The sequence below is a fragment of the Nycticebus coucang genome, chromosome 7 (assembly GCF_027406575.1).
Source record: "Nycticebus coucang isolate mNycCou1 chromosome 7, mNycCou1.pri, whole genome shotgun sequence".
In the NCBI taxonomy this organism is placed as follows: Eukaryota; Metazoa; Chordata; class Mammalia; order Primates; family Lorisidae; genus Nycticebus; species Nycticebus coucang.
Window position 1 is genome coordinate 85,931,771 of NC_069786.1, and position 12,172 is coordinate 85,943,942.

At 34.1% G+C, this 12,172-nt stretch overlaps 1 protein-coding gene across 2 annotated transcripts in view; it reads right to left on the reverse strand.

Annotated features, from left to right (window-relative positions):
* COL5A2 (collagen type V alpha 2 chain) overlaps window positions 1–12,172 on the reverse strand; it is a 245,639-nt gene that overhangs the window by 68,771 nt on the left and 164,696 nt on the right. For both annotated transcript variants that reach the window (XM_053597828.1, XM_053597827.1), the window contains one exon: window positions 5,742–5,966. In XM_053597828.1, the coding sequence (XP_053453803.1) occupies window positions 5,742–5,925 (184 nt within the window). In that variant the 5' untranslated portion in view covers window positions 5,926–5,966. The remainder of the gene's footprint in view (window positions 1–5,741; window positions 5,967–12,172) is intronic.

Genomic DNA, 12,172 nt, shown 5'->3' on the forward strand with positions numbered 1-12,172 from the left:
AGTTCTTTTTTTTTTTTTTTTTTGGTGCACAAAGCCTTACTTCCATTTGGTCCAAGGCTTGGGAAAGGACTCCAGGGTGGTTAAAAAGCTGCCTTGTGGCTGGAGGGAGAGGCTCCGACAGAAGCCCTGACACTTTGAGAAGGGCTCCTCAGAGGTCGCTGGGCTCCGCAGGCTCCTAGTCTTGGCAGAGAGGGAGCCTTTGCAAAGATACTGGGCCCAGTGGAGCCTGGGCGCCAGTGGAGGCCCGCGGGCCGTGGAGGCTGGTCACGTGATCGCCCGTCTTCCTGATGAGTTTCACTTCCGCATCTAGGAAGTGACTCTCCCAGAAGTCATGGAGATGTGGGTCTGTGCGGGCGGAACCCAGGGCATGAAGACTCCAAAGAGCCTGGTTGAGGTCTTCTCCAGAGCCAAGGCGGCTTCCACTGCGTCCAGGGTTGTGCCCCGTTCATCCTGAGATGGCTTCTGCACATCCTGGAACAGAGCGTGGCGGCCACGCTGGTTTTGCATCCTGGAGACCCGCCCAGCGCCTGCGCGCTTCTCCTCCGCCCCCTCGCGGCCCTTGCAGAGCCGCATCCTCGCGGTGGAGCTAGGAGCCCAGAGAGAGGCAGGTGCAGGAGGCCTGCAGGTGCAGATTGAGCAGGCTGTTGACGGCTGCCTGCACACTGGGGGAATAATTTTGACGAATCTGGGAGCTCATAGTTGATAGGTAATAGGGAGCTAACCACAAAAAAGCGGTGTTAGCTGATTCCAGAAGCAGGAGATGGCCGTGAAGATGGTCCCAGAGATGCAAGTGTAAAGAAAGAGTCTGGAAAGCCTCCGAAGGCTGGGAGAAAGGGAGGCCAAGTTCCGTCCACACACTGTTGAGGAGATCCGAGGGACTACCTCACGCGCTAACATTTATTTTATTACGAGAAAGTTTAAGTCATGTCATATAGTGAAGAATCATTTTTATTTCCTTTTTAAAAAATTATTAGCTAATTTCTTTTGTCTATATTTTGCTTTTGTCATTGACACTGTAATTATTTATTTCAGGAGATATCTTTACATGTAAATATATTATTCCTTGTGAATTAAATATAATTTTTTTGCCATGTTCTTTGTGGGTCATACAAATGTGTATGATTTTTTATGGCTTCTACATTTTGAAACAGAATTAAGAAAGACTGAATCAGAATTAAGAAGAAAACATATACTTTATCTTCATAGAGCTATTCTGATTGTTTTTATTACTAGATATCCTAATATTGAATTATTCTTGCATTTGTGAAATTATCTCCACTTTTTATGACTAATTATTAATTTAACGTGCTAATATATTTAATACTTTATTAGCAAAAGTTCAAAAGTTTGCCTTCTCTTTAAGTGTTCAAGTGGATTTTAAAAGCATGACATTCATCTGATTTTGTATGTATGTGTGTGACACAGCTGAGAAACTACCTGAACCTGACGATTTTTGAGGATCCATCTGCTTTATAATTTCTGTTTCTTCTGGGGAAACCTGTGTGTTCAGTTTTTCTCTTTCTACCAGGGATTGTCTTAGTAAATTATACTTTCCTAGAAAATTAGCCATTTCTTATGGGTTTTGTTAAAATAAAGTTGTGTAAAGGAGCCTCTTGTGATCTTTTATATTTTCTTAATTTTCATTAAGTAATTTTCTCCTTATCATTTCTTAATTTAGGTCAATTTATTTTCTTGGTATTTCTATAGGACCATCTTTCAAATTCACTTATTATTTCTACTTATTTCAGTTTTCTCACTTTTCCTTTTTTTTTTTTTTTTTGTAGAGACAGAGTCTCACTTTATAGCCCTCGGTAGAGTGCCGTGGCATCACACAGCTCACAGCAACCTCCAGCTCCTGGGCTTCAGCGATTCTCTTGCCTCAGCCTCCCTAGTAGCTGAGACTACAGGCGCCCGCCAACGCCCGGCTATTTTTTGGTTGCAGTTCAGCCAGGGCCGGGTTTGAACCCGCCACCCTCAGTATATGGGGCCGGCGCCTTACCGACTGAGCCACAGGCGCCGCCCAAGTTTTCTCAGTTTTCATGCTCTGCTTTATTCTTCATAAAGATTTTTCTTTCACTTATTTTCAGTTTATTTTGGTAATTATTTTATAACTTTTAGATATGGATGCTAAATGTACATTTTTATTTTTCATTTTTGCTTTCATAAGCACAGAACTATGACTTTCTATTATTTTTTAAACTGAACCCCATTCTTCTTAGTAAAGTATCACAAGAATGGAGAAGAGGAATCTGATGTATTCAAAACGAATATGAAGCCAGTAGGATATGTTAATACATGCCCACATAAGAGAAAAACTCAAATCAATTCAAGGTGGGAGATGGGGTCATGAGGGAGCAGGGAGAGGGGAGGAGGTTGGGATACCAGTGTGCTCCCACTTAGTAGGCACAATTTAAGGGGTATAGCACACCCCTTGGGGATAGGACAAGGACTCCACCTTGTTGCTATTAGCAATGTTGCCAATAAGGCCCCTGGTGTAACTATTTTGAATAGGGTAATGCAACATCTGAAGAAGCCAGATAATGAAGCAATGAGAAGAGAGGGGGGAGAACAAGTCTCATCTCCTCAGACACACAGCTTCTCTAGCCTAAGCTACTAGTTGATAACCTCAGCTTCCTGCACTGCTGATTTCCCCAGGCGGGGATAGTCACTCAGACATTCCCCTGACCTGGCACCTTCAGACTCCTTTCTTCTCAATTAGCAGTAAAGGTGTGGCCTGCCTGTGGGATTTACCCTGGCTTTTGAAGGGTCCATGGGGTCTCAGCCTACCTATTCCTACACTACCTAACAAATGCAAACATTGTAACCTAATCTTTGTACTCTCAAATTAACCTGAAACAAACAAACAAATAAAAATGTTTCACTATATACTCAATCTCTGTTTTAGTCCTGGTGTACAAAAAGATTTATATTTTGGCCCTACTCTTTTAAATTAACATTATTCTTTTACTTTACTCTTAGATTTATATTTGTTTAGACAGTTTCTATTAGTTCCACAGAAGTGAGCAATGATAAAAATGACAGTTTCCTATTTCTTACCTGTCACACACCTTTTCTTCTAACATTCAGTTTTAGACAAGGACATGCTTGCCTTAGCATTTGTCATTGTAGTATTAAATGTGCTATGACTTTGTCCATGTGATTTATCAGGTTTGAAGGACAATGTTTGATTTCCATCCTTAAAGACAATGAATTAGCAAACTCAAGCTGTTTCACTTTTTTTTTTTTTGCCTTCTTAATAAACATAAGAACTTGGTAATTATATATTAGTTTTGTAATCATTTTTATAATGTCAGAATCTATATGCATCCTCCCATTTGTCACCCTAACTCACACTTTGATTTTAGTCTTTTTCTAGAGTTAAATATGATCAATGCTTACATAATTTCTTTGGCAGTTTCCACAACTAAATCTTGGTTTTGTGTTTTTCCCATGATAGTTTTACAAAGGAAATTATAGAAACAGTATTTCCAGATTTCTTGTGTGTTCAAAAATTTTCACATACTTTTTGCATAAGATGAAAGGTTAGATTTATATTTAGACTTTACTTTGTAGATTTCTTTCCTAGAGAAAAATGCATACTGATCCCTGGTCTTCTGGCATTGATGTTATGGGAAATTTTGTTACTTGTCTGAATATTTTTCTCTTTAGAAATAACCTGTTGTTTTTATCTGACATTCCAAAGAATTCTTTCTTTGTCTCTTTAAAGCTTAATAACTATTTTAAGTTAGGTATATCTCTATGTTGACTCTTCTGGGCCAATTTTTTTCAGACATATAATTCTCTTTCAGAAAAGTTTTCTTGTATTATATCATTATTTTCCTAATCCATTGCATTAATTTTTTTTTTTTTGGAGGGACTCTTCTTCAGAGATATCCTCTGTAAATCCTCTACATTTTCTTTAATTCTTTATAAATTTTAATTTTGTTATTTTTACCTTCCCATTTATATCATCTATAGTCCTTGCTTTATTTTGTGTAGCATAACTTTCTCTTTTGTTCCTTCCTACTTCATCTTCATTTCTCCGGTGGTCTTAGTTTTTCTTTTATTTTTTATCTAACTCTTGTTTTTCTCCATGATTCATGGCCTTCTTTATCAGAGACCTTTACTTTATTAAGTTCTATTTAGTTCATGATAAAATGATTGGTCAGAATTTTCATATGGTCTATGGCAATATCTTTACTGGTGTATTCTTTATCTCACAAATTTAACTAATTTCTCTACTTTTTTTCTTGGTATTTCTGCATACTGCTGTTGACAAATCCTTTTTCACTATTTATATAAGAATAGATTTTATTTCCCAGAGAGCTACTTATAGGAAGTTATATATTGTACAGAGTTTTCTGGTATTTGCCACCCCACGATTTTAAAACTCAACTTGTCTCCACAGGTTTAATTTTTTTGTATTCCAGGGATTCTCTGATACCTTTACCTGCATTAGGTAGCCTTATATATCATGTTTTTAACTCTTTCTATTTTATCTTTCTTATCACATTGCTGAAAATTGAGTTAGGTGTTTAATCAAAGCTCATTGCTACTGTTGAATGATATTCAATAGGAGAAGTAAGTTGCTATCTTATGTTTCAGTGTATGAACTATTGACTATTTCATTATATTTGTTATTTGCAATGGAATTTTGAAAAAAAAGGAATTTGACATTGTGATAATGATACATGCAAGTCTCATGATTGCTTAGACAAACAATCTATAAGTTTAATATTACCTAATTCATTAAAACAGATAAATATAAAATTGTTTCCCTTATAAAAATCTCTTTAACACATATGTACTCATAACCCAAATACATAATCTCTGTTAAACACAGATACTTTTTCTATAAAAAATTTTAAGAACTATTACTTATATCACTTTTCTCCTGGAAATCCATTTTATTCTCTTATTTTACCTGCCTAGCCAACATGAAAAAGCATTCTGCATATAAGGGAAACAATTTTATATTTATCTGTTTTAATGAATTAGGTAATATTAAACTTATAGATTGTTTGTCTAAGCAATCATGAGACTTGCATGTATCATTATCACAATGTCAAATTCCTCTTTTTTTCAAAATTCCATTGCAAATAACAAATAACAAATATAATGAAATAGTCAATAGTTCATACACTGAAACATAAGATAGCAACTTACTTCTCCTATTGAATATCATTCAACAGTAGCAATGAGCTTTGATTAAACACCTAACTCAATTTTCAGCAATGTGATAAGAAAGATAAAATAGAAAGAGTTAAAAACATGATATATAAGGCTACCTAATGCAGGTAAAGGTATCAAAGAATCCCTGGATGCCACTAAATTGAGAATAATTCTTCATTCCCTCAGGAAAACTTGGCACCAAAGAAGATAAGTGTGTTTTCAGATCTTCTTTTGAGCATTAATGAACTTCATAGAAAACTAAAAATTATCTTGGTGACACCCATCATGGATATGGTAAACCAATAACCATCTTAAATGGCATAAGAAATTCTTCAATTAGACATAACCATGTAAAATTCAGCCCCAAATTCCTCTGATATTTAACAGAAAATTACTCTTTGCTTCTTTCTAACATTAGATAAAGAGGATGAACAGAATCTTTAACCACAAAGGCCATTGAAAATCTGCTTGATTATTCTCTTGGGGTGTTGACCCCTAAGAGCAAAAAACATTGTAATTACAAAAATGAGTCATTGGACCAGTTCTAAGTAGGCCCTAAACATTCTTACCAAAGTTGTTATTGCCACCTCCAGGTGTTTGGGAACAGACAGGACAGCATTCTCCAGGAGGAGTTATAGGGTCAGCACAGTCAAGAACTTCTTGGCACTCTATCTTGTCACAAAGAATAGCTCCATTATCACAGACACAGATCTGGCAAGGGGCAGGTTTCCAAATGTCCCTGTTTAAGTACATCTGGCCATTCTGAGTGCAGGCTATTTCTTCACCATATCCTTCTAAAATGAGAAGAAAAAGAAGAGAAGATTAGTAACCTGAAATTTTAGAATTTGAAAAATATTTAAGGTGAGTCATCTTGTGGATTCCAAAAAATCTTGGCTAGGAAGGAATTGCCCAAGGACCCAAACACAGATGATCTTATAATATTTCATTTAGTACTTACATATTAAACACGTAATTCACCATGAACTGATTTTAATACCCTCCCATATTGGGTGGAGAGAATGATCTTTTTAACCAGAGAATGCTTCTTACAACATTTTATTTTTGAATTTATGAGGTATGGAAGATGAAACAAGAGAATATCAGTAAGGAAAGATAAAAACAAATCATTTGAAAATTGTAAAAAGAATAGTTCAAAACAGAATATGTGATTTTAGTGTTTGGTGAATCCTATATGAATTCCAACTCACTAAAAACTTTAGATTAGTAAATGCCACAATCAAAGACAATATGTATTCACGTACCAGGAAGAAAAACTTCAAAAGATAAAAATGCAGTTTTGGGATTTTGTGATGTAGGCTAATCTTATTTGAGTTAGATGATATCTCAAAGTGGTTTTGATTTGCATTTCTCTGATGATCAAAGATGATGAGCATTTTTTTATGTGTTTGTAGGTATGGATGTAGAGAGAAAGGAGCACTTCTACACTGCTGGTGGAACTGCAAAGTAATACAGCCTTTTTGGAAAGAAGTATGGAGAATTCTCAAGGAACTAAAAGTTAACCTACCATTTTATCCTGCAATATCATTACGAGGTATCTATGAACAAAATCATTTTACAACAAAGACATTTGCACCAGAATATTTAATGCAGTCCAATTCACAATAGCCAAGTAGACTAAATGCCCATCAACCAAGATGGATAAACAAATTGTGGTATATGTATACCATGGAATACTATGCAGTCATAAAAAGAGAGAGACTTTACATCTTTTATGTTTACCTGGATGGACCTGGAACACATTCTTCTTAGTAAAGTATCTCATAATAGAAAAAAAAGTATCCAATGCACTCAATACTATTATGAAACCAATATATAAACACTTACGCACTCATACGAATGATAAAACACAAAGATATTCCAGAAAGAAAGAGGGGAGAGATGAAAAAGGGGAGGGGAAGGTGGATGCTGGGAAGAGGGAGGACATTTGGTGGGATATCTCCTAATATACACAATGCAAGGGTACATTTCAAAACAACTAGGAGTATATTATAAATGTCATACCACAAAAATACATAAGTGAGGTGATGGTTACGTTAATTAGTTTGATTGAAGCATTCCACACTGCATATCAAATCATCACTTTGTACCCCATAAATGTATACAGTTATGATTTAATAAAAATTGAGTTAAAAAAGATAAAAATGTGTATGGGTTTATTAAAATTATTTTAAAATATAAAGCAAAAAATGTCTGGGTGTGGTGGCTCACACCTATAATTCTAGCACTTTGGGAGGCCAAGGTGGGAAGATTGCTTGAGGTTAGGAGTTCAAGAATTGGCCTGAGCAAAAGCAAGACCTTGTCTCTACAAAAAAAAATAGAAAAATTAGTTGGGTATGGTGGCATGTGTCTACTTTCCCAGCTACTCAGGAGCTGAGGCAGGAAGATCACTTGAGTCCAGGAGTTTGAGGTTGCAGTGAGCTATGGTGACCACTTCACTCTAGGCAGAGTGTCAGTGCAAGACCCCATTTGAAAATATCTAAGTGAAAGAAAAAAAAAAAAAGGAAAATATCTAAGTATATATAAAGTTAAAAAAAACAATAACCATGTCATATTTCTTACAATAGTTTTCCATTGTACATCCTAAACTAAAGGTACTTATGAAGTGTAGCAGAAGTGCCAAACTTATATAGGTGATGAGTTAATCTTCGAATCAAAATTAATTAAGAAAAATCATAATCAAACAATTATAAGTTATATAATATTTTCCAAAGTAGTCTTCTATATTTAGATAAAAATTTAAGAAATATTAGGAAAATATATACACACACGTGCTCACATAATAATAGCAATTCTATCATAGATTTACTATCAAGTAAGCACGTGTATTACATCTTTAACTTTATAAGTATTTTAACACATTATATAGTTCAGATCACCCTTGCTTAATCCTTCAGAAGCTTGCCAATTACTTAAATTCAAAACTCCTTTATAGAGGCTAGAGGCCTTCCCTCCCAGTTCCCACACAACTTGATCCCTTTGCCTGTAAGACCTGTTCCTCCTTTATCCCAGCCTCTAATGACTAGCCATCATGATTTGATAAATGTTTGTGTCTCCAAAATTATTTTCTCACTACCCTACAAAAAAATTAGTCTGCTTTTACTCAATTGCTGTTTTTCACAGAATTCTTCAAAGAACTTATTCATTCAGCCATTTGTTCATTAAGTGTACATTATATACAAAGGCAATTGAAGAGTTACTAAAATGTAAACACTAGGCAAAATCACTGCCCTCAGAAAATGTATTATGATTGTTATTGATTTTTGAATTTGTATTGGTTTACTTTTTACCTCCTCCACTAGACTGTAACTCCATGAAAGTAAGGACTAGATGTGTCTTGTTCATACTTGTATTTCTCTTTTTTCTTTTTTTTTTAATTTTCTTTTTTTATCCTTGTATCTCTAAAGCTTGACCCCATATCTTTTTTAGAGCTCCATTTAGTAAATACTTGTTGACAGGATAGATACAAATGGATGAGTCTCAACTATGATTCACTAACTTAATGGCAAAATATTAACTTTGTACTTTGTAAAACTAAAAATTAAATAATGCATTTATAATCAGTTAATGAAAGATATTATCATTTGGCATATTAATGTACCCAAATAATAATGCAGAACTACAGCTGAAAATTATTTTACGTTAACATAAACATATTGCCAAAATCTACAAAGAACTCAAGCAAATCAGTGAGTAAAAAATAAACATTTAAAAAGTGGACAGAAGACACAAAAAGAAACTATTTAATAGAAGATAGACAAATGGTAAATAAACATATAAAAAAATCCTCAATGCACTAATCATCAGAAAAATGCAAATTAAAACCAGAATGAGATATCATCTTACCCCTGTTAGGTTGGCTTTTATTAGAAAGTCCCAAAACAGTATATGATGGTGTGGATACAGAGAGAAAGGAATGCTTCTACACTGTTGGTGTGACTGTAAATTAGTTCAACCTCTATGGAAAACAGTATAGAGATTCCTCAAAGAATAAAAATTAGACCTACCATTCAATCCAGCAATCCCACTACGGGTATTTATCCAAAGGAAAATAAGTCATTTTATCAAAAACATACCTGTACTTGAATGTTTATTGCAGCACAATTCACAATTGTAAAGATGTGGAATCAACCCAAGTGCCCATCAATTCATGATTGGATTAACAAAATGTGGTATATGTGTACCAGGGAATACTGCTCAGATATAAAAAAGGATGAATTAATGCCTTTTGCAGCAATTTGGATAGTACCATTATCCTAAGTGAAGCACCTAAAGAATGGAAGAACAAACACCACATATATTACCTATTAAACTGGAACTAATTGATGAACACACATGTAAACAGAGGAAAGTCAAAGTCAGTGGCAATCAAGTGGGGTTAGGGATAGGAATGGTGAAAACCTACCTAACAGGTACCGTGAACCCTACCTGGGGGATGGCCACAGTTACAGCCCTGACTGGAGCATTACAAAAAGGATCCATGTAGCCAAAAGCATTTGCACCTCCAGAGTATTTTGAAATAAAGACAGATGTTAAATGAATAATGTACAATATACAGTTTTGTCAATCATACCTCAGTAAACTCAGAAAACTAACATTTCCTCATTTCTCTATGGAATAATTTGCATCATTGTAGACACTGGTAAATGAAAAATTGCTTTTGGAGCATAACCACATTTTCATGGTTTGTGTGCTATTTTCAAAATGAGGACTAATTTTCTAATCTATTTTATCTTCATCAAAAGACTTTTATCACTTAATACATAGCTAGTCAACAAAATAATATTGGTTCTGTGTACACAGTGCTATTATAATCGCTTATAACCCAGGGGGAAAGACAATTCATGTTTTAATATGCTTTTCTGCAAAACTGTTTTGAAAAAAATGTGAGAAATTATTTGTATCAAATAATGAGTGTGACTTTTAGATTAAAAAATTAGTTTTAAAAATGTAGTTCCACAATGAACATTTTCAAAGACAAAAACCTATGTGAAAATGCGTTTACATCCAGAGTCCAATGAACAATTCCATTAAGTAAATAAGGATAGCTTTGTTCATTAAGTTTTATTGTTGAGAAGAATCACAATCCAACTACAAAAAAGTTCAATAATACTGCCTGAGAATGATATGCAAGTTCAATTAGCTTGATTTTCCCTTTTCATACCCTGGGGATAGTAACACTGTGGAAATGCATTTACTGAGTGTTGTTTATGTGCCTACTATTGAATGTGTAAAATACTGAAAACAGACGTGTTATGTCATCAAAAATACCTATTATCACTGTGGAATATCAAATATATGATATTTTATACACAACACATGTTACATATCTAATGTGAAGTGTTTTTTATACAATAAGGAAAATACATTTTGTCATTTATTACAGACTAATCTGTATATAAATAAATCGTGAAGGAGATAGAGACTAGGAAGTCATTCCCTGCAGTTTTGTAGTAATATATAAATTATTATAATAAACTATATTTTATCATTGGATACATATTTATCACTGGATACATATGATATTATATAACATATGAGAGTATATATTACTAATGAAATAATTCAATATTTGGAAGCAGAGAATATGAAAAACAAACTAAAACAAGATGATATCGATAATGTCAATTAAACATCATTAAAATGCATGAGACTCCTTAGAAGGTGACTTATCCTGTTCTCTGTGGCTTCTTCAGGGTTGGAATAAAAACATATATTCTGTCAGTCCTATATTAACATACAGAACAGCATTTTCTTCTTGAAAGGTTAAGACAACATGACCTCAACTCAAAGGGCAAAGAAGTGAATCACTGTATTACTTTCTTTAAAGATAATGGTAAACGTTAGTCTTATACTCTGAGTCATCACTGGTCCCCTTCTTCTGAGAATTTATAATTAAATTTAAAATGATGTGGAAAGTTAGTTGGAATGCCTTTAAATGGCAAGAGGATGAAAAACCACACTTGTGCTAAACCGGGCCTTCTCTTCATTCAGACAAGAATCCATACACATCATGGAGGGCTAAAAACTCAGTCAACTCTCATTGTTCATGTCTGAATGAAAGAAACAGTGGGTACAAAATACAGGGTGTCTTGCAGTTTTTATGTTTCAAATTGGTAGTTGTGCACCATATAGTTAAGTTGCCCTTTCTGTTTTCTACATAGACATTTACTTAAACGAAAAAAAAAAGTAAAATTATAGCCAATTTGTTAAAATCTTTTGCAGTAAAGTTATAACATTTTATGAATGATAGCATAATTTTAAAAATAACTAAATAAGAATTTCCAAATTATATTAGAAAAGATTCAACACTGACTCCTGTATCCAAAATATTAACCAAAAGTGATATCTAGGGCCAAGATCCAAGGTTCAGAACATTAAAAACTTGTGTTTCTTAAAGTACATCAAATAAACAAATATTTTTATACAATCTGAAATAGAACTCCCAAATCATAGTCTTGTATTACTTGTATTTTCACTTTAACGTTCCTAAAATTGAGAAAACTGGTAAAAATCTGATAATATTGTCACTATTTTGTAATTTTCATGATGTTTTAACTTCTAAAATTTTTGTCTTCCAAGCTACAGGATTCTTTCACCCTTACCAAATGTCCCAACAAAATGAATCCATTGTGAAGTCATTCCCACAGAAGTTCTGGCACTGATACATCAGAGAGATGAGATGTATTTTATATGACCACATTTTATTTGAAATCAACTCAAAAAATTTTCTTATTCTTCTCAGACATGCTTACAGATTTCTCATAAATCATACATGCTTTTAAATTTAGTTGTAAGAATGCAGTTCTTAATCACTAGATGGCAGACCAAATCCACTGTCTTATTATAAGAGACAAAAAGAAACCAAGTTATCAAAACTTCTGCTTGCCGACTGTAGGCATGTCCCCATCCACGTTTCTTTATAATTAATTATACATCTGGAAAAAAAAAAAAAAAGCCTGCATAGAAACAGCCATGTTGA